At 43.2% G+C, this 23,619-nt stretch overlaps 2 protein-coding genes and 1 pseudogene across 2 annotated transcripts; 2 read left to right on the top strand and 1 right to left on the bottom strand.

Moving 5' to 3' along the window:
* Positions 1-9,889: 9,889 nt before the first annotated feature.
* Positions 9,890-14,162, top strand: LOC120965291 (uncharacterized). The gene is made up of 9 exons (XM_073498152.1): positions 9,890-10,151; positions 11,079-11,335; positions 11,419-11,644; positions 11,740-11,994; positions 12,080-12,188; positions 12,711-12,806; positions 13,165-13,390; positions 13,628-13,812; positions 13,894-14,162. The coding sequence occupies exons 3-6, from the start codon at positions 11,597-11,599 to the stop codon at positions 12,719-12,721; spliced, it is 423 nt and encodes a 140-aa protein (XP_073354253.1). The 5' UTR covers positions 9,890-10,151; positions 11,079-11,335; positions 11,419-11,596; the 3' UTR covers positions 12,722-12,806; positions 13,165-13,390; positions 13,628-13,812; positions 13,894-14,162.
* Positions 14,163-14,172: 10 nt separating this feature from the next.
* Positions 14,173-16,612, bottom strand: LOC120964930 (uncharacterized). Its single transcript, XM_073498153.1, has 3 exons — positions 15,801-16,612; positions 14,788-14,919; positions 14,173-14,700 (listed from the first exon to the last, which is right to left on the bottom strand). Exons 1-3 carry the CDS (start codon positions 16,419-16,421, stop codon positions 14,173-14,175), a joined length of 1,281 nt encoding a protein of 426 aa, XP_073354254.1. The 5' UTR covers positions 16,422-16,612.
* Positions 16,613-16,710: 98 nt separating this feature from the next.
* Positions 16,711-22,670, top strand: LOC109763282 (receptor-like protein 39; annotated as a pseudogene).
* The last annotated feature ends 949 nt before the right edge of the window (positions 22,671-23,619 follow it).

The following is a 23,619-nucleotide window of genomic DNA, read 5'->3' as shown; positions in this document are numbered from 1 at the left end:
CATCTCTCAAGCCTGTAGAGAAGTTACCATATGAGATGACCGAGGAGGAAAACGCGAATATCTGTGAAGCCCAAGTGAAGGACTTCTTTGAAACACGAAAAGCTATGAAACATCCACCTCCGGAAGAGAAGATAGATCCAGTGAAACTGAAGCGCACTATCAATGCCCTAAAGCGACCACCACCGCCTCCGCCCGATGACAACCATGTCCGCTGTCTTAAAAAGACATATGAAGATGCGCAGCGGTCAGGAACTACTTCAACTGACAAAAGGTTAGCAGATCAAAGAAGTGGGAAAAAATCCCTAGCTCGGAGAACAGGAGAACCAATCGTGCCCCCCACTCAAGGTGTCTAGCGACATCATCGCAAATCTGTCGGGGATGGTGCCCGGTACCAATCCTGGTGATTACCTGCCCGACAATGCACATTCTGATACAATGGAGGTGGACGAATTCAAATACCAATACGGGAAGCCTCTCGTCAAAGATGGAAGTCCTCCTCTAACAACGATGATGCGAAGATTCCATCAATGGTACATGAAAACCTGAAGGGGATCTGGGAAGGAGGCTTTGTCGATGAGAATTAAAGAGGACCACGACTTCATTGGACAAGAACTGTTAACTGTTGATTTTGACGAGTTTTCCAGTTCTACAATCTAAAGGCCCTCAACAAATCACTCGTGGCTTGCTACTGTCTGTAAGTACTACTTTCTGTAATTAAGTATATATATCTCAGCTCTTTCATTGCATGTATATATAATTATCCTCACTATATTATGCAGAATGAAGATCGTCGAATGCAGAAAAGTACAAATCTATGACATTGGGTTCATTAACCCAAATATCATACATGAATGGACGGTTAAAAATAGAGTCACAGATACCGAGGACAACTTGCTGCAATCGTTGCTCAAAAATCAAAGCAAAGATAAAATACTCTTTCCTTACAACTTCAAGTGAGTGTTACTGTCTTGGGCTCATTCGGTTTCCCTTATTACTCAAGGTTATAGTAATGTAACTGATTAGTTATGCATGCGTGCGCAACTACCACTTTATTCTCCTAGAGATTAAGCTTGAGCAGAGACTAGTAACTGTCTTAGACTCGAGAAGAAAAGATCCCGAGGACTATGCGGACATGACTGAGATGCTCCAGAAGTAAGTTCAATCGATCATTGTCGCACCATATCGGCAACTTTGTTCATTTCGTGATATCAAGTAATTATTTTCTTTGTCTGCCAGGGTTTGGAAAGACTTCACCGCAATTTCTCCGGGACTGCCGACCAAGCTTAAATTTAAACACCCGAAAGTAAGTACTACTACCTAGTTCCGCGCATCTCCCATTGATTCTAGCTAGTTTCATCAATACCATTTAGCATGCTTGCTTATTAGTTTGATTGACCTCTATTTCTCGTAAAGTGCTTGTGGCAGGAAGCCGGGAATAATTTCTGTGGATACTACGTTTGCGAGTTCATCAACAACGAGACGGCCAAGAATAAGTGAGGCTTCTCTGAAAAACAATATGAAGTGCGTAAGCAAAATTATTCACAATTTTATTTTATTAACATAATTTTTGTTGAGTTTCATTCATACACATGTATTGACCCTCTTCTTCGATTTAGATCTAGCAGATGCGGGCTGATCTCCTACCACAAGATCGCAAAAGCAATTTAAGAGGAAATCGCGTGATTCTTTCTTGACCACGTCATCAATAAATCCGGATAATACCATGTGGAACTTGACTTCAGATGTTAGGGATTGTAAGAGATCTTATATTGTATATATGTAGCTAGTAGCGTCGGATAGATCTACGAAAACTTGTTGTTCGATCAATCTCTTGGAGAAGGAGGAGGTCGATCACTTCTATCTGTATATGTTCATGACGATCTTGTGTACTTAATGGTTTCCTTCATTTGCTTACTAGCTAGCGTGTCGTGAGTTCTCTCTATACGTATAGTACGTAGCGTCGACCAAGCACGGAGATAAGAGAGATCACTTCTCTCTATTAGCTAGGTACACAATATATGAAACCCCTAAATTAACCCTACAAACCCCCCACCCCCTTTCAAAAAAAAAACCTCAGCCCCTGAACTACTGACGCATGGATGCTTTTAGGTCCCGGTTGGTGTTACCAACCGGGACTAAAGGCCCTCCTACCTGGGCAAGCCGCAGCGGCCACGTGGCGCCTCATCTGTCCCGGTTCGCAAGCGAACCGGGATTAAAGGTATTGGGCTTTAGTCCCGGTTCCAGAACCGGGACAAATGGGCCTCTGGAACCGAGACAAATGGGTCTTTCTCTACTAGTGAATCAGTGCACGCCCAGCCCCAGGAACCACATGAGCTGGCCGATTCTACCATGCACACGGACATGTGAGAATGTATCATGTGAAACCGGCTAATCTGTGCACCCAGTGCACCATGTGATTTCGGGACATTGGATGGAAATCTGAGGGAGTTGGATTAGCTAGAAGATGTTTATGGCACGTTTACAAATTGTCCTTCTATTTTTTTGAATTCAACCCACACTCCACATCCTACTCTTCCATCAATAAATATGTATGTTTACTTTTTTTTTGTCTAGATACAACGTTATATATTTTTAATCGAATGTCCGACTTTGGATCCATTTTGGAAATAATCTTTGTTTCGACGAGATCTTTGGAACAAGAACAATATTAAATACATTTTTTTTACTTGGAACATGTAAATGTTGCGGTCAAGTTAAAAAAAACATATATCCAACATTAGTCTTGTTTTGAACATCTCGTCAAAACAAAGATGATAGTCAAACCAGATCGGAATTCGGTATGGTTCAACATATATGGCCATTCCTATGTTTGAAGAAAGAAATAAAAAATATGCATTTAATGACGACAAAGGAAAATTATGGTCTGCATATTGATTTGGATAAATCATGAAGTTTTTTTTTTTGCTAATATGCCAACAATCCACACAGCCGGCAGGGAGGCCTCCCCACAGCCGGTGGGAATGCAACTCAATGGAAGTTACAACATGCATAAGGATTAACATTATGCTAACATTTGTTTTACAAACTTCATTGAAAATATTGCTCTCAACAAGCTAGCATGCATTCTCTTCTCCAAAAAACTGCAGGAACGACATGATTTTTAACAGACAACACATCTTAAACTTCTTGCAGGTCATTTTCAGAGCTACGGCATGGATTCGTACGTGGTCCTTACTCACTCCTACGGACTTCAGGGAGCCTTTGGTTACTGGGTGCAACCAATGGAAGATGGTAGCACGGGCTATATTCAATCGGTTTGGATGGCGGTCTCATAATAGGATAGGAGTCTAGGGATCTTGTCCTATTATACATACCGGCTGTGGAATTGAGTTATGTATTTTTTTTTTCTTTTTTTGCTCCGCTTGCGAGTTGTAATGATTCTAAGACCTTGTGTTTTTATTTGAGACTTTTAATAAGATGGCTGCATGCATCACTCAGATGCAGAGGCCGGGGGCAAGCCTCCTTTTTCAAAAAGAAAAAAAAAATGCAAAAATGGCTCCACATGTGTGCATTCCAATTCCAAAGACGACCCACACGTACGTGGGTACTAGTACTAACCTTTTTTGTGTCCATGAATTATCATCATCATCTTTAGGCCGCGGCCACTCTCTGTCTTTGTCAATCGCATCGCACCGTTACATCTCATAATTAAATCCACTTGTGCATCATCATCGTTGGTACTTGGTACTACTCCCATCACGATCTTTTTTTTTACTTAAAGTTGATACGAGTACCTCAAAAATTTATTTAAACTTATTACCTCTTGATGGCAGGGTCGTCACATGATATATGCTTGCACTGCTACTGCTACATAATGATCCTTCATAAGTATCGTTGTTTGGTTTTCGGATTTCATGTGCCATAGCATGGATCAACACCTCTCGTCTAGTTGAGTAGAATGCATAAGAGAAATTAACCAGCTGCACATATGAGGATGATGGTGGATGGAGCGTATCAGTAGTTCATCCTGAGATTCGATATTAGTAGCCTATGAATGGGATGCATCAGGGATACAAATTCAAGCCCAGCAATATGAATACGAGCCCAAGCCCAAACAAACGCATCTGCCTGATAGATAGGCTCTCAATGGTCGACATCCTGTATAACTGACAAGTGGCAAGCGAGGGCCACATGGCAAATATAGAGCACAGGGTGAGGAGTACTAGCTAGTCGCTCCTTGCACCTCCTTGCACTAGGAATCATTGCACGCCCAGCCCCATGGACCACATGACCAATGCACATGTAAGAACGTATCATGTGAAACGGGCTAATCTGTCCACGCAGTGCAACATGTGATTTTGGGCCATTGGATGGAAATCTGAGGGAGGTGGATACCGTGGATTAGCTGGAAGGTGATTATGGCACATTTACAAATTGTCCTTTGAGTTCAACCCACACTCCACATCTTACTCTTCCATCAATAAATATGTATGTTTCTTTTTTGGTCTAGATACAACAAGGGTTATATATTTTTAATCGAATGTCCGACTTCGGATCCGTTATGGCAATAATCTTTGTTTTGTCGAGATCTCTCGAACAAGACCAATACTGAATACATTTTTTTTACTTGGAACTTTTAACTGTTGCGGTCAAGTTAAAAAAAAAAAAAGGTCTATATCCAACATTCGTCTTGTTTTGAACATCTCGTCAAAACAACGATGATAGTCAAACCAGATCCGAATTCGGTATGGTTCAACATATATGGCCATTCCTATGTTTGAAGAAATAAATTACAAATATGCATTAGTTGACGAGAGAGAAAAATAGTGGTGTGCGGGTTGATTTGCATAATGCTTGAAGTTTTTTTTTTTTGCTAATATGCCAACAATCCACACAGCCGGCTGGGAGGCCCTCCGCACAGCCGGCTGGGAATGCAACTCAATTGAAGTTACAACATGCATAAGCATTTTTTTATAGAGGGAATATATTAATATCACGATGATACCAAAATACACCCAACCTCTGCGCCAATAAAATGTCCAAAGACATCAGGGATGCACACATCCAAGAAATAAAATAAATTAAAAAAGAAGAAAGAAAACAAAGATCCTATCACGGTGTTGAACCACTCGTAACAGTAGCACTCTAACCATCACCGAAGACAACAGCAGTACTACAAACGAGATTCTCCAAAACCGACGCCTCCAGGAAGGAAAAAAAGCACAAGCATTGTCGTCGCCTGATCGAAAATCTTAGATTTTCACCCTGGAGAAAGTCCGAGTTCCAGAATAATGCCTTCAACAAGACGATTGCCAGGTACAACCAATGAAGGCCAAACCTTGGATTTACACCATGGAAATCGTGGCTCGATACTCGAGGAGCACCACCAAGAATGTAGCCACCTATGTTGCCACCCCCGCTTGCCAAGGCTGCTGTTGCAAGTCACCAAACACCCGACACACAGGGAGAACCTGTGCCGCATTGTCTTCAACACAACCAGTACCCTCACTGCCAATTCCAACCTCGGATCGCAGCCACCATGATTTCTCCACCTTTGTCAGTTTCATAAAAATATATATTAAGACATGTTGCATGGTACCGACAAGAAGGCGAAGCTTTGCGCCTCGCCCAAATGAAGCCACTCTAGCTGATGATAAGGGAGCGTGCGACCGCATCAATTCCGCTCTAGATATCCAGTACCGCCCTGCGCTAAACTGTGGAAGTCTCCGAGAGGAAGACCGGAACTCGACGGCGGCCAAATCGAGGAGGCAGACTTGAAGCAAATCGACGCCTTGGTGCACGAAGAACCGCAGGGCCATACCACCTTTATTCTTCAAAGCAGACCAGCAGGCCCCCATGCCGCCATCCGCCGCCCAACGGCCCCGACCGCCCCCGAAGAAGGAGGAGGCCACCACCACCACTAGTAGAAAAAGGGCCTAATGTGAAGTACATTAGTCCCGGTTTGTAACTGAACCGGCACTAATGTGACCATTAGTGCCGGTTCGAACGGCTAGGCATTAGTGTCGGTTCGTGTTGAACCTTTAGTACCGGTCGACACAAACCGGGACTATAGGTTAGACCTTTAGTCCCGGTTTGTGTCACAAACCGGCACTAAAGGGGTCTTAATCTATAGTCCCGGTTGGAGACACAAACCGGCACTATATGGCAATTTTCAAACTCTCCCCCCCCCCCCCCCGGTATCGCCATTTCAGTTTTAAAAAAAGAAAAGAAAATGATAAAAACTTCAAAAATTAAAATCCTTCGAGATGTAGTTATGTTACTACATCTACTAGTTAGGAAAATTTAAAAACTTAAATTTGGACATGTTTTGCAAAAAAGTGTGATGGAAAAGTAAAACGACTATATCTTTTGCATACAATGTCGAAAAAAAGTATAATATATCAAAATTTTCAGCAGGAAAATCCGCATCTGATTTTGACGGCCGTAGGCCGTTTTGCAAATTTTTATAATCCTCAAATTCTAAACGGAAAAAAAGATATGCTCAAATTTCAGTTTTTTTGAATTTTGGTCAAACTGTGATCAAACTACTTATTCAAGAAATATTAGTGTTACTAAATAATTATTGTTTCTAGAATAATAGTTTCAAACTCAAACGGTGAAACGTGTGACCTAATGCTCAAGCTAAACTCTTGAGGGTTAATAGGATTGACAGCTTACTATTGTCAGGAAAACAACAAGTGCAGACTTGGAAACTAGGAGGAATAGAACTCGGAAGTTAAGCAGCTCAGTCTGGAGTAGTGAGAGGATGGGTGACCGGCCGGGAAGTTGGACGATTTGGAATGAGTGGTCCACACTTGAGCAGTTATGAGTGGTGATTAGAGACTAAATCGTCAAATAATTCAAAAAATTAAAATTCAAAAATTCAAAAATAAATAAATTTAGTACCGGTTGGTGTTACCAACCGGGACTAAAGGTCCCCCATACCACGGCGCGGGCTCGCGCCACGTGGTGGGCCTTTAGTGGCAGTTCGTGTTAAACCAGTATTAAAGGGGGGGCTTTAGTCTCCACCCTTTAGTGCCGGTTGCAGAACCGGCATTAAAGGCCCTTATGAAACGGTAATAAAGCTCCGTTTTCTACTAGTGCATCATGCCCGGGACCGCTGCCCCAGACAGTCCATGAGTTCCTCTGTGTACCTTCGTTGGAGACATGGTGATGCAGCAAGCACAACAATGGTCACGGGCCGTCCATGCTGTACCAGATCAGGCCCTGCTCACCACCGCCAACCGCTGCTGTCACCCGTCGCCGAAGATGCTCGCCGAGGTCTGCTAGTCGTCGCTGTCCCGCGTCACCATCAAAACCTTGGCCGGTGCCGGTGCCGGTGCCGGCGCCGCCACCGCTGCGAGATCTGCGGCGCCGCGGCAGGGAGGCCTGCCGCCACGAGATCCGTGCCACCCATGCCAGGGCGTCGATCGAGGAAGCTCCTCCGCCGCCACGCCACCAGGACTTTGCCCGGCGACGATGCCGGTAGCGACGGGAGGAGGGGCGGGGATGGGGGAGGCATGGGAGTGGGCGGCGGCACTCCGGTGCGGCTAGCGCGGCCGCACAGGAGCAGTGTTTCCCAGAGGAGGGGCGACGAGGGGCTTCACTAGATGTGTTTTTCCTGGGAGCGCACCACAACAACATGCATAAGCATATTCCAAAAGAAAACATGCACAAGGATTAACATTATGCTAACGTTTGTTTTACAAACTTCGTTCAAAGTATTGTTCTCAACAAGCTAGCATGCGTTCTCTTCGCCACAAAAAAGCAAAAATCACTCCACATGCGTGCATTCCAATTCCAAAGACGACCCACGCGTGGGTACTAGTACTAATATTTTTTGTGTCCATGAATTATCATCATCATTCGTCGGCCACGACCACTCTCTGTGTTTGTCAATCACATTGCACCATTACATTTCATAATTAAACCCATTTGCGCGCATCATCATCGTTGGTACAACTCCCACCAGGATCAGTTTCTTTTTGACCTAAAGTTGATACGAGTAGCTCAAAATTCTGTTTAAACTTATTACCGCGTCGTCACATGGTATATGCTTGCACTGCTACTGCTACACAATGATCCTTCACTAGTATTTTTGTTTGGCTTTCGAGCTTGGTGTGCCATAGCATGGATCAACACCTCTCGTCTAGTTGAGTTGAATGCATAAGAGAGATTAGCCAGCTGCATATATGAGGATGATGGTGGATGGAGCGTTTTTTCTTTTTTTGAGTGGAGGATGAAGCGTATTAGTACTTCTTCATGACATTCAATATTAGTAGGCTATGAATGGGATGCATCAGGGATACAAATTCAAGCCGAAAAACATGAATACGAGCTCAAGCCCAAACAAGCGCATCTGCGTGTAATAGATAGGCTCTCAATGGTAGACATCCTGTGTGTAACCGACAAGTGACACGTGAGGGTCACATGGCAAATATTCCTGCACCACTGAGTTGAGGAGTAATAGCTACTACATCCGTCGTGGTTTATTGGTCCCCTTCGCATTTTGTGCTAAATTTTGACCTAAGATTTAACTAACAAAATGTTAATGCCGTAACCAAAAATAATATCATCTGAAACTATATTCGAATACAAATCCAACGATACAGTTTTTGGTGACATGCATTATTAATTTCTTAGTTAAATTTATAGTCAAAGTTTGGCACAAAATACTAATGGGACCAATAAACCAGGAATGTTACGTGGAGTCCGCAGCAGCAGCCACCTCCAACAAGCGTATCATCTTGTCACTAACAGAGGAGTAAAGGTCAGAGGGCCAAGTTGATAGTTTAGTAAGTATTAAAAAGACAACCTGGTAGTTATTATTGTTGTAACTTCTATCATGTCAGTTGAGTCAGTTGAAGAGTTGGATCATGGCAAGATTTAACTGAATTGGTGGTATGGAATATACTGGGTTTCGGATTCTTCTCAGCCTGCAATATCAAGGGATTTTGGTTTGTATGAATATCTACATAATTTATACCTGATCATGGCAAGATTTAACGAATTGGCAAATTTCTGCAACCAACTCACAACCACTGAACCAAACAGAATAAAAATATTACATCAGAAGTTTTGAAGAGTTGCGTCTAAATTTATTACAAGAGAATACCCTGTACATAGTTGCAATGAACAACGCAAACAAGGCTTGGACACCAGGAACTACACCCACGATCCGCATCCAGATAGCGACCAAACTGAAAGTCTGAAAACGATGCTCCAAGCACTTAATCGCTAGCCACGATAGAGTTTTTTTTTTGCGGGGTACTAGCCAGCACAGAGTTTACGTAATCAGGTAGTACATCACAATCACAATGCCAAAGCAAAGTGCCACCAAAATCCTCACCAATTCCTTTAGCAATAAAAATGACCTCTTAGATTGGGATTAGCGTGGTCCAGCCATGTCTTAGCGGATTCAAGAGAATAACAGCAAAATATGTTGTAGCTGTAGCAAGTGAACCAGTAACACCTGGACTAATTCCACTGTAAAAACCTGCAGATGGGTCAAACATTAGAAAAAACAAAACAAAAATAGAAGGCCAGGAGCACTATATATGCCTATCAAGATTACTACTAATGTTGTGAACAAGTTGAATCATTTGGCCATTCTTAAGCTTAGGGCTCAGGCGGTATGCATTTTCGCTGAGTACCGAAAAACATGCATGGAACCAGTGCAGTGCGAGAGGAGAGGGAATAATGCCGAGACAAGCCATGTGTGCAAAAGGAAAGAGGAATAAAGCTTCCATGGTCGACGTGTCGATAGACGGATGGAAGGTACTATAAGTCTAGAGTGTAGACTAGATGTGGATTAGCAGGAGAGGCTCTGAACTTTCACCTCCTGTTCTCTCAGCATCTCACCTACTGTACTGTCTTGTTCCCTCACCCCCACCGAATGGACCCTTGCTGTATCCTGTATCAAAAGTGAAGAGAGTTTGGCTCCGGACGCCGACCAACCAGAGATTGAGATTAGGATGCTGCTGCTGCTGCTGCTTTATTCGGACGTGACACCACCACTGTACCGCCACCGCACTCACCCGGCCGGCAAGCTACATACATTACATGACCAGAGAAGGCGCAGCGGGGAGGGCAGATTCCTCTGCCAAAGATTTCCCCACCTTCCCGAATTGAATTTCACCACAGGCCAGAGGCGTTCGTCCCCTGCTTCCCGGATCATCGTTACTTACTTGGTAAGCCACCTCCCTTTCCTGCTGCTGTTCCGTCTTGCTTGGATTGGGGTTAGGGGCTTAGGGCCGCGGATCTTGGGACAGAGCTTTTGTGCGCGCGCGCGCGCAATTCAGCTCTGCTTTCTACACCTCCCCCACCAGTTTAGTTTAGTTATCATAGTGTCAGTTTCTCCTCCTGGATACCTGTGTTGTTTACTCGCTGTGCTTTCTCAAGTTCGTCGCCGGCATATCGATCCAGGGGACCCAAAACAAAAGGGGTTACTACGATCTATGTTCCTCTCCTAGATACGGTGTACTATGTAGTATTTGTATATAAACGAGATTGCTACTCCCTTTATTTGTCTGTCTCTTTGGGCCAACCAGATTTGCCTCTTTGTTCTCTATAATTCCTTTTACTAGAGCACAGGCCTCATCGCACTCTGTAATTTCCTAGTAGTAGAATTGTTGGCCTGGCCATGTCCATTTTAATTGCAACTGCTGGACAGTGGATATGGTTTCAGACTTTCACTTATGTAGCCGTGGTCTTATCAAGATTTCAGGGGGAAATTGTAATGGGGACAAGTTCCATCCTGTTAGATCTGCCTTTGCTTCATAATAATGTCTCGATTAAGACTAGGTTTCTGTCTCTGCTAATGATTGCCTCCTGTCCCTTTCCCAAGGAATCCATGTGCTTAATGGGCTCCTGCAGTTTGTCTACGCATACTTTCTTTTTTGTTTCCTTTGTCTCTATCTCCTCGGATTCGTTTACTTAGGCGACTTAAGTAATTAAATGATTTACTTTTGAGCTACTGAGATACATTTGTAGGATATCCCCCTATGTCCACTTTATAGCAGATTTGTCCATTTACATGATTTGTGATTTCTTTCACAAGTTGGTTTTTCTTATCTCCATTTAGTCAGATTGTGACAATTGTTTCTTTATGCATGCAGATCTGGCCACGGTTCTGGAAGTTTCACCGACTTGGTTGCTTTGAATAGGAGTATGAACTATCACCAACTTGGTGAACAGTTATTTTTATGGGAATAGAAAAGCTCCATAAGCAGCCCTCTGGTCGTCTGGTTGAATCCCTTAAAATGGAGAGGGTTAGGACCATTCTGACTCATGGATACCCATACCCACATAAGAACTCGAGACATTTCATGATTAGAAAGACTATCAAGCCAGACTATTCAAACTTTAGTCGTTGGTAAGCAATCTCTTGAGTCTGTGAAAAGATAATTTTAAGTAAAACAACATGTATTAGTTACCTGAGGCTGTTTCTGAATGCAGGTACGTTGCTTGGATATTCTTGGCCGCATTAACCATCGCCCTAGTTTTCAGTCAATGGGGTTGGATTTGAGGATGAATCTTTCCCTCTTCCTCGCTGTTTATATTTCCTCTCTAGTTTTCTTTATCATCTTCCACGTCATATTTCTTGGACTCTGGTATTTGGATCTTAGTTTCTCGCATGGCACAGAAAAAGCCAGAGATGCTTACTATAGTCCAAAATTGTGCAGTAAGATTTTTGGCATACAATGGTTCAGGTGTTCCGTTCATCTTCTTTATATACGTGTGACTTTTCTAAGATTTGCATTTTCTGTCACATCACAGGTGATAAGTATAGCTTGCTGCGTGTTCTACAGCCACTGTAGTAACAGGACTCTTTCAAGGGACCAATCTTTTGATCGTAGAACTGCTAGCTTGGTTGCATTTTCACTATGGAGAAAGCAAAATGAGGACAAGAGACTGATTTCAAAGCAATTGCCTATGCATAAGCTTAAGGGCCAGATTTGCTCGTCCTGGTTTGCTCCGGTTGGCTCTGCCAGTGATTACCCACTTCTATGGAAATGGGCCATTTATGGAGAAGTTAGTATACTTCACCTTCTGTTCGTGCTTGGATATCTCTTCTGTTTATTTACTGTTCTATTTTTATCTTGTATGTTTGCTCCAGTTAGCTTCCAATGGATCTGAACACTCCAACATCATTTCACCTGTCTACTCTTTGTGGGTTACATTCATTGGTCTTACATGGCCAATTATGTCGTGGAGCGGTCAACTGGGTATGCCTACTGTCTGAACACATCCTTCTGGTAGATAAGAATTTTTTGATGTATTATAAACAAGTCAACATGCCTACCCCAACTTGTTTGGGACTAAAGGCCTTGTTTTTGCTGTTGTATTATATAAAGAAGTCAACAGATAAGTTTGCATTCTGTCATCTTAAGAGGGAACTTATGATGATGAAAAGGAAATGCAATATGTTCGTTATGATTTCATCTAAACAGAACTATAATATGGTTTTCAATGTCCATGGCCCCTTAAGAATCTAAAAGGTGTTGCATTCAGTTTATTACCTATACGTCACATGAATATACTTTAGTGAATAACATGTTGTGACTGAGTAAGATATCCCCAGGTCATTATTACTTATTAGGGTACTGAAGAGTTGGACATGATGATGACCACTTTATTTGTGTTTTTTCACATGTTTGACTAGCAGATAAAAAAACAGGCCAGAAAAAGATGCTCAATATAACTGACTCATTCATTCTCGTTGTTCCCTTTCTTGAATTGTTGTATAGATGGGCTCTAAATCATCCTTTAACAATTTCGGAGTATGAGAATCTGAAGAAACTGTTGAAACCGGATTTTGAGGACATGGTTCCTTGGTATTCTGGGTATGTTCTAGATCTATACATAAGCTCTTATTATCCACTTGATCTTATAAAAATGGCTGACTATTTGTCGATATATTTGCTTAAAACTGTTTTCAACCTGATGATATCAGTCACACTTTTTGTTGGTCGATTGGACATGCGTATGATGCAGGTACATGCCTGTGATTTCAAGGCTTGAGTCCTCATGTTGGTCTAGTTTTTTGTTTCCTTGCAGTCTTTCCTTGTCTCAGAATACCCTCCTTCCTAGAATTTCGGTCTTGTGCTCTAAATTGCTTTCACATTGTTTTTTATTTTTACAGTCCCTAGTTGAGCCTATTGTTCTGTTAAAACATTGACATTTCTTTTCTAACCTAACCAGGCTGCTATGAACAAAGGTCCAGACGAATCTAAGAGCAGCTACCTTTTGTACAATCATCTTGATGGAAAAGACGAACTTTGGTTTGACTTCATTGCAGATACCGGCGATGGGGGCAACTCTACATATGCTACAGCACACTTACTTGCTCAGCATTCTTTAGTGTAAAATCTGATGATTCGAGGCTTATATTTCCCCGTGGAAAACTACTAATTGGTGGAAACCTCATGTATGCTGCATACTTTGATCGTTTACATCATTTGAAGTTTTAAGTTCATGTTTCCTGATCAATGACTAGTAAATGTTTTGCTTGTCATATGCTAGTTTATCATGAGTTGCATTCCGTACATGGATGATGCCATATATTGATTGTTTTTGCCAGCTTGTTATATTGAATTTGATTTTTCCATGTTGATGTTGGAATAAGCTCTTCAAAAGTATGTTGATTTGTTCCTTTCTTTTGCAGATATCCAAATCCATGCTCATTTACATATGAGCAGTGTTTTTCCGCCCTTTTGATTATGCTCTCCGGCCTCCTGCTTGGTATACGCCTGAACACATAACATTGGAAAAACCTGAACTTCCTCTTGGAGTTTATGAGCTCAGGCAGTATAGCCGATCACAGTGTTTTTATGATTCCTGGAAACCACGGTAAATATTACCTACCTATGATCTGCATTGTACTTTGCGTCTTATGACATTCATATACCTGTCTTCTTCCTTGCCCATCAGTGTTAAAAAAAATTCTTGGCATCGGAGAAGTTACACTATATATTAAGAGAGCTATGTAAATAAGGATGACAAAAGCTGATCCACAACATGGGCTTAGCCCCAGCCTCTGAACGTATGTGCCTCCAGTCACACTGGATGAGCATGAGCCTGGTAAGGATGTGCTTCGTGCTCTGCACAGATGCGCCTGAGGACTCGTGTAGGATACACTGAGTTTTAGCACCACAAAGATATCCTCCAAGTGAGCCGAGTCGCGGATATGCTTGCCAATTTTGTCTTTGGTTAAATAGCATCCTGTAACACCTTCCATGCCCATTCACCCAAGCTTTCTCCACCTCCAATGCCCTTGGCAACCACGCCGGTTGTCAGCTCTAGCAGAACGACACCAAAGCTGTAGATGTCAGTCTTCTTGCTCGCCTTTCCATTGTACTGAAAGTATTCTGCAAAAGTTGCATTTAGTAAGCGTTCAATGAAAATGTTCGAGATGCCTTGCTGGATTTGAGACTCACCAAGGGTCATGTACCTGTGTGTACCACAAATGGCTGACATGTGCTGGGACTCGCCTAGGTTGACAACCATTCGAGTAAGCCCAAAGTCGGCGATCTTGGCATGGAACTTTGGGTCAAGCAAAATGTTGTCTGACTTGATGTCCCAGTGGATAATAGCCTGTCCGCACACTTGGTGGATGTAGTTCAGACCCAAGGCTGCATCAATAGCGATGGTCGGCCTCCTCGGCATGTACAATGGTGCAGGGGCGCCCTCGCGGTAACGGTGGTGCAGCCAGTCGTCGAAGTTGCCCTTCTCCAAGTGCTCGTAAACAAGCAGCTTGGCATCTTAGCTGGAGATGCTGCAAAGCAGCTTGGTGTTCTTGTGATTGATGCTCCCCAATGTCTTCACCTCCGAGTTGAACGGTTTGCGGTCTGGATTTCCCATGTTGCAAATCTTCTTGACAGCCACTATTCTGCTATTGCGATCCTTAGTGGCACCATCAAGGCTAGGAAGTGGACACGGTACACCTTTCCAGACCCGCTGTTGAGGATAATGTTCTCCTCAGATATGTTGTTGACCACGCTGGATTTCGTGAAGTCTAGAGGTGTGAATGGTGTCATTTTCCAATCAGTCACGACTTCTTTCACCACTTGTGTGTTCTTCCAACGCCGGAAGAGCAGCCATATGATCATGCTCATGGAAGCGATGATAACCATGACATCGAGCACTAACAAGATTATCACACACTTATGGAGGTGGGTGCCTCCGTGGTATTTTAGGAGATTTATCCTCAAGTCCCACTTGGCACAAAGCCCATGGTTTCCAAGGAAGCTGCGGTTGTACTTTGCACTTTGCAGAGAGAGGAACGCCTCCCCATTAAGTTGGTTAAATGACAAATTGAGGGACGCAATTGAATGGTTGCCGAAGTACATGCCGAATTTTGCTTGTTAGCTCGTTGTTGGACAAATCAAGGACTACCAGTGATGAAATTGTCTCAATGCTCCGTGCCGGTATTGCACCTGATATACGATTGTTGCTGAGGTCAAGTGATTTGAGATTTTGCAACAATTTAATTGATGTTGGTATGGATCCAGGTACCTTGTTCCCATTTAGTGACAATTCAGAAAGCATGTGGAGATTGCTCATGCTGAAAGGTAGCTCTCCCCGGAGTTAGTTATTCTGCACCATCAACACCAATAGCCTAGTTCCAAACGTCGAGATCGAGCTGGAGAAGTGGTTGTTTTGCATCTCAATTCGAGAGATATTCAAAGATCTCTCTTTCGACATAGAGCCAGTGAAGTTGTCCGACATTAGCACTGTATGCACCAACGGCAACCACCATATATTCACCAGAAACATCCCTCGGAAGTTATTACCGAGCATAATGTTTTATCCAGCGAGAGGCAATTGCCAATGCTCACCGAGAGCTCGCCAGAGAAGCTGTTGTTAGAAACTACTATGTTGAATAGTTTCCCATGAGCGCATAACTCCTGCAGTGGTGAGCTAGACAAGTTTTTGTTGTAGACCTCAATATTTCCAAGCGGAGAGTGCTTCCCAAGTTCTTGTGGCACCTCACTCGAGAGCATATTGTCAAACAACTGGATGTATTGGAGGTTGGGAATGAGGTCAATGCTTCCAGGGATGGGGCATATGAACTCATTGTTGTATATGATGATAATGGTTAGTTTCTTGAGAGTCCCAAAGTCTTCTGGTATGCAGCCGGTGAGTTTGTTTCCCGACAAGTCTTTCTTAATCAAATTCACCGTAGTGATGTTGCATGACAGCTCCTCGATGAGTCCATTGTCATACACGTACAAGATCCCGAACTTTTGGTGCTGCCAAATCCAGACAGGGATTGAACCACTGAGCTTGTTGCCCCATAGGTCCAACATGATTAGTTCCTTTAGGCTTGAGAATGCCTCTAGAATCTCGTCGGTGAAGCCATTCGTGTCAAGAAGCGGGTTATGGAGTGTTGAAAGCTCGGCCATCGGCATCGGCAGAACTGCACTAAAGTTGTTGTTAGTTAGGGTGAGGTGCTTCATAGATGGTTATAACCGGCTAATGTCTTGAGGAAGGAATCCATGGAAGCCGTTGTAGGAGAGATCAAGGTACCGAAGCCAAGAGCAGGCGTAGAGCATGATGTCGGGGAATCTCCCAGTGAGCTTGTTGTATGAAAAGTCAAGGTGGATCAGGTACTTGAGGTTGCACACAGACGGAGGGATGCTGCCGGTAAGATTCAAACGCTTGAATGAATCGCCGTAACTAGGCCTCCAGCGATTGCCACACAGGTGTCAGCTGCGTTGTAGTAGGTGGAGGCCTAGTTACATGGATTTCCTTCAAGCGTTAGAATTTTATCGGCAGCATCCCTCCATCTGTGTGCAACCTCAAGTACCTGATCCACCTCGACTTTTCATACAACAAGCTCACTGTGAGATTCCCGGGCATCACGTTCTACGCTTACTCCTGGCTACGATACCTTGATATCTACTATAACAGCTTCCATTAGTGCTTACTCATGATATCAGCCAGCTGTCGCCATCCATGAAGCTTCTCTGCCTGACTAACAAGTTCTTCTGTAGTGTTCTGCCGACGGCGATGGCCAAGCACTAGGCACTTCAGAACCTACTTCTTGACACGAATGGCTTCACCGGCGAGATTCCAGAGGCATTCTCAAGCCTAAAGGAACTAACCATTTTGGACATGTGGGGCAACAAATCAGTGGTTCGATCCTCGTCTGGATTTGGCAGCACCAAAAGCTCGAGATCTCGTACTTGTATGACAATGTACTCAACGGGAAGTTGCCATGCAACATCACTGCGGTGAATTTGATTAAAATAGACTTGTTGGAAAACAAACTTGCTGGCTGCATACTAGAAGACTTTGGGACACTCAAGAAACTAACCATTATCATCCTATACAACAACGAGTTCATAGGCCCCATCTCCATAATCATTGGCCTCATTCCCAAACTCCAATACATCCAGTTGTTCGACAATATGATCTCGAGTGAGGTACCACAACTTGGGAAGCACTCGCCGCTTGGAAATTTTGAGGACTACAACAACTTGTCTGGCTCGCTACCGGAGAAGTTATGCACCTATGAGAAACTATTCAACTTTGTAGTTTCTAACAACAGCTTCTCCGACGAGCACCCGGAGCATTGGCAACTGCCTATCGCTGGATAACATTATGCTCGACAACAACAACAGCAACAACAACTTCTCTGGGAAGTTTCAGGTGAATATATGGCTGTTGCCATCGGTGCATACATTGCTAATATCGGACAACAACATCACTAGCACTATGCCGATAGAGATATCTTCGAATATCTCTCAAATTGAGATGCAGAACAACCATTTCTCTGACTCGACCCTGACATTTGAGACTGGGCTATTGGTGTTGATGGTGTAGAATAACCAACTCCCGGGAGAGCTACATGTCAACAGAAGCAATATCCACATACTTTCTGAATTGTCACTAAGTGGGAACAAGATACCTGGATCCATACCAACATCAATTGAATCATTGCGGAATCTCAAATCACTTGACCTCAGCAACAATCGTATATCAAGTGCAATACCGTCATGGAGCATTGAGATGATTTCATCACTGGTAATCCTTAATTTGTCCAACAACGAGCTAACATGCAATATTCCGCCTTACTTCGGCAACCATTCAGTTGCATCCCACAATTTGTCATTTATAACCAACTCAATGGGAAGTTGCCCCTCTCTCTGCAAAGTGCAAAGTACAACCGCGGCTTCCTTCGAAACCGTGGGCTTTGTGCCAAGTGGGGATTGAGGATAAATCTCCCAAAATTCCACGGAGGCACCCATCTCCAGAAGTGTATGATAGTCTTGTTAGTGCTCGGTGTCACTATCATCATCACTTGCATGAGCATCGCCATATGGCTACTCTTCTGTCGGAAGAACACACAAGTGGTGAAAGAAGTTGTGACTGATTAGAAAATGACACCATTCACACCTCTGGACTTCACGGAATCCGACGTGCTGAACAACATATCTGAGGAGAACATTGTCGGCAACGGCGGGTCTGGGAAGGTGTACCGTGTCCACCTCCCTGGCCGTCATGGTCTCTTGAGGATCGCAGCAGCGGAATAGTGGCTGTTAAGAAGGTATGCAACATTAGAAATCTAGACCACAAGCAGTCTGACTCGAAGGTGAAGACATTGGGGAGCATCAATAACAAGAACACGATCAAGCAGCTTTGCAGCATCTTCAGCCAAGATGCCAAGCTGCTTGTTTACGAACACATGGAGAAGGGCAGCCTCGACGACTGGCTGCGCTGCTGTGACCGCAAGGGCGCCCCTACGCCATTGGACTGGCCGACAAGGCTGACCATCGCTATTGATACATCCTTGGGCCTCAACTACATCCACAAAGAGTGCGGACAGGCTATTATCCATCAGGACATAAAGTCAGCCAACATTTTGGTTGACCCAGAGTTCCATGTCAAGATCGCCGACTTTGGGCTTGCTCGAATGGTTGTCAATCCACGCCAGTCCCACCATAGGTCAGCCATTTTTGGGACACACAGCTACATGGCCGAACCTCAAATCTAGCAAGGCGTCTCAAACCTTTCTGTTGAAAGCTAACTGAATGCAAATTTTGCAAAATACTAATAGTACAGTGGAGGGGCGAGCTCTAGAAGACCGATATCTATAGTTTTAGTGTCGTTCTGCTAGAGCTGACAACCGACATGGTTGCCGTGGGCATTGGAGGAGGAGAAAGATTGGCTGAATGGGCATGGAAGGTTTTACAAGATTGCTCTTTAACGAAAGACAAAAGCGTCGAACATATCCGTGACACGGTCCAGTTAGAGGATATTTTTATGGTGCTGAAACTCGGTGTTCCCTGGACGAGTCCTCAAGCGTATCTGCGGTCGAGCATGAAGCGCGTCCTTACCCATTTCATGCTCATCCAATGCAACCGGAGGCACGTACGTAGCTGGGCTGAGACTATGTTGCGGAGGAGCGGGACCGCAAGGGGCACCTCCAGCAGTCGGCATGGCCATCGACGCGACTCTGTAGCACATACATCAATCTAGAGTAATTAAGGTACGGTAACCTTTATATCACTCGTATTGAACTCAATTTTCTTGTTGTAGGAAGTCGAATTTACCAGTTGGCTGTCTAACCAGACTAATTTATCGCATTTGTATTGCCTAGTATCATTCGGACGCGGTGTTTCTGATCGCGAGCACACCTGTGCTCTTTATCAGAGCGGTTGAGGTGCATGTTGGGATGCGATGCATTAAATCTAAATGGCTGGCAGAGATAGAAGTGCTTCCGTAAATAAGGAAATGAAAGAATACACCTGGGCTATGGGCCAAGATGTAAACGGAGGAGAAGACGTCGGCGAAGGCAACGAGTCGAGTCGTGGCTCAGGACGTCCACTTTCTTCCTGATCCGTGGATCAGGAAATTTGCTTTTCGTTAACTCAGCAGACGGAGGAGTAAATGAGTAGATTGGGTGGCAGGTGGAGGGGATTGGGGTTGTCCGGCCATCTCCTACCTCTGGCGGCTGCAACTTCGAATCGATAGAGCATTCGAGCTTGGGGAGAAGAGATTCTACTAGTAAGTCCAGATCTATGGGTGGAGATGGAGTGGCTAATGGAGCCGACTAAAAGGTAAGGCAACAGATAGCTGGTCACCCACCGTATTTGCTTTCGATCTGGTTTGCGTAAGACTAGCATAGTGCCCGTGCACTGCCACGGAATCAAAAGGAAAAGAGCAATAGCATAATTTTATCAATGGGTTTATTTATTTTGGCTTGTTCATCAGTTAACTGCAGCAAGATAACAACATTTTATTTCATACTACCCAAATAAAAATATATTAGTTCATAACAATCCAATATAAGACCAGAGACAAAATGACAACATCAGTTAAGCTTTGTTGTGCTTTATCCCAAACTTCCTGCGCATATTTCCCAAATTATTGAAATCCTTAAATGTTTCCTGTGCTATCAACGGGGAAGATGAATCCCCAAGCGCCGGGGTGTAACAAGAGGTTAGTGAAGGGCAACTTGCATCACATCATAGATTCAGGGATTTAGGAAGTAAAACTAGCCGTGACTGAAGAAATCCTACAGTTAGAGCAAGTGCTGATTGGTCTCTGCATTCAGAAAAAGGATGCTATGCTGTGCTTGCAGGCTGATTGCTCTCTGCATTCTGAAAATGGATGCTTTATGTCTTCAGTATCTGCCATTTTTGGTTATTCTCTTCATATGACCATAGTTAGTCTCTTTCAGATATTTTATGATCTAATTGTTCATTTCTATTTATTCAGCCCCCCATTTCTGTTAGTGTTCAGCTTTTATGTTCGTTGCTCTATCTGCAATTTACATGCGCTAACTCTCTGTCATCACTCTTTATTCATTAGTCCATGTTCGGTCCCTCAGTTCTTCCTTTTTGCTTTTTTAGCAGTCTAAGCCTGTCAACATAAGAGGGAGAGGGGAGAAGTTGAGCGGTAATCTCTTGGTTCAGATGTTTTCCTTAGCAATCGTTTGACGCAGAGCGTTCTTGTCTTCGGATTTTAAGGACGTTGCAACCTAACATGCATGATTCGGAAAGGGACAAGATAACGGCTGGCATTCTGTAAACTTTTTGTCGAATTGTTAGTAAATTTTTGATATAGAGCCTAAACATCAGTTTTTTTTTTTCTTTTTTAGATTTCTTTAGTTTAATTAATTGTTCTTCTTTTAGTCATATTTTTCTTTTAGTTGATCAGTGGCTGTCAGTATTGTCGTTTCTTCAGTCTATATTCAGTTTATGTGTTTTCAGTCTATTATTCACTTTATCATTTCAGTTTCTGAGTCTTCATTTTATTTTCTTCATCATTCAGATCCCATGGATTGATTGAGGTTGCAGTGGCGTCGAGTCACAACATTATCAGATACATGCTGTGAAATCATATTTTGCGTGGGGCGCCAACAAGCCAGCGGCGGTGCTCAAGCGGTGTCACTTTCAGTGGCTATAGCAGCCAAAAATCAAAAGCCCTCTATATTCTGATGGCAAAGCTGGTAGGCATCTCAGTAACGAAAGAGCTTATCACCATGACGTGTACGTATGTGTTTTATAAATGTGAGGCTAAGGTCAACCGTCAACCTTAAATTTTGGTACAATTTTTCAGTCTATAGTGCACACTATGTTTCTCTGTCACTAACCACCTGAATTTTATGTACAACTTTTCAGTTTTTGGTTGCTCATTTTTATTGATTGATGGCTTTGTTCTTGATAATCCTTTACGAATCTACTATGCTTTTCTGGATAGGCCAGAAACATGCTTTTGAGTATTTCTTGCTTCAGTAGATTATTGAATGAGGTGTCAGTACAGATTGAGAAAAACAGAGAAATGTTAGTTCCCAGTGCCCTTAAGGATCGGCACCCAAGTATCAGTTTTCAGTCTTCATTCTTTTTTCGGGATTTCTTGCTTCAGTACATTATTTTTATCTTACTACATTTCTTTGTTCTTTTCATTCCGAAAAGGCTACCTTAGCAGCACAACTACACTTTTTTTTTTCCTTTTCAGCTCTCAAACTGCAGCCTCGTTTTGCTGTCAGTTTTCTGTTTTTGATTTTGATCTGGTATGGTTAGTCCTATCTAGTTTTTCCGTATCTGCTACGGCTAGTCAGAACTACTTCCATCTTTTTAACAGCAGTCCTAGTTTTGTTGCTCACTAGCTGACACCTTCTTTTTCTTTTTCTCTTTTTATCAGATGCATGTATCCCACGGGGCATCACATAGATTAGCATTCAAGGTAGGTTCGAGTCTGCAGATCGGGTGGGACGGTATGGCTGGAATACGCTTGGTAACAGGGAGGATTACCACTGCTGTGTACAAGACCTCTAAGGAAGACCATCGTCAGTAAGCTACGAGAACAAGGGCCATTAGCTTTTTGCAAGTGGAGATGCAACCATTGGAAACCAGAACGATGATGCTACTTGGGCAAATGAGACTGGGACAGGCTCGCCGGATTGTTGGCGCCAAAGAAGCGAAAAGAGATGGGTCGCCCAACAACTAGCCGAGAGAAGGCGCCGTACCACCATGGTGTTGTGGAACTAAATGTGTGTGGGAATTGTGCACTTATTAGTTGTATGTTGTTTTCAGGCTTACTGTATGTCTTTGTATGCTGTAGTCATGATAATGGCAACCTGGCTTGTTTATGAGTTAGTACTAGAAAAAACTCCTTCAGATGTCTGTTGAACCTGTTATCAATCTTGTATGAATGGTGCGGCGATTTCTGAATTTTTTGGACAGTGTCCGTGTGCATACAGAGTGGTGTACATATGGTCGTTGATCTGTCTTAGTGATTCGGTGAAGTGCATTTCCCGTTGCCAACATGGTTTCTGTTGGCTGAATTTTCAATTTGAGACAATCTGGTTATCTTTGCCTGCTGGATGGGCAATTGTGTTGAATGTTGGACACATAGCAGTGTGCAGGTGTGACAAGTGCATGCCTGTGTGAGGTCGCGCGCCCAGTGCTCGGCCGATCCATTTCAAATTTCAAACCACAAGAGAGGCAAAAACAGAGGAGCAATTCCAGAAGCAGTTGCATAGTCGTTCCTCCACCATGCGTACCCCATCTGGTCCATCCCTTCGTTTAGGTAGAAGAAGACTGGATACTACTTACAGGGGCGCTTGGCCAGAATTTTTTCTCATGACAATACTCACTTTTTTGAACCATGGCAAATTAGTTGATTCTTTCGTTTTGAACATCGGTTTGTATCATTGTACGTATCATGTTGATTTTACAATCTTTTTTGCCATGATGACAATATTTGCACCACTGTTTTGGCCACCATGGCAAACTTATACATTTTTTTCCATCAATGCGTATTTTTAGGGCCATGGCAAAATTTTCTTTTCTTTTTGCAACATGGCAAGATTACTATTCATGTCACCATTGCAAATTTTTGGTTATGTCATGGCAAATTCACTTTTTATACATCATGACATTTTTTTTGAATGGACAGTGGCGAAATTTTGTGCCCGCGGCAATTTATTTTTTCCAGCATCGCAAGTTTATTTTTTGTTGGACCATGGCAATTTTATATTATTTACATAAGCTATTTTTTCTATAAATTTCTAGATTTTTGTGGCATCTTTATTTGTAAAGTTCTCAAATCAGTTTTTTTAGCTTTTTTAGAGTGCTTTCTGGGTTTTTTTTTCGTGTCTCAGTATCTAAATGGGCCTGTTTTTTTTATGTCATCTGTGCAACA

This window comes from Aegilops tauschii, chromosome 5 (assembly GCF_002575655.3).
Source record: "Aegilops tauschii subsp. strangulata cultivar AL8/78 chromosome 5, Aet v6.0, whole genome shotgun sequence".
Classification (NCBI taxonomy): Eukaryota; Viridiplantae; Streptophyta; class Magnoliopsida; order Poales; family Poaceae; genus Aegilops; species Aegilops tauschii.
The sequence above is the reverse complement of the archived record's forward strand: the minus strand, read 5'-3'. Positions and strand labels throughout refer to the sequence as shown.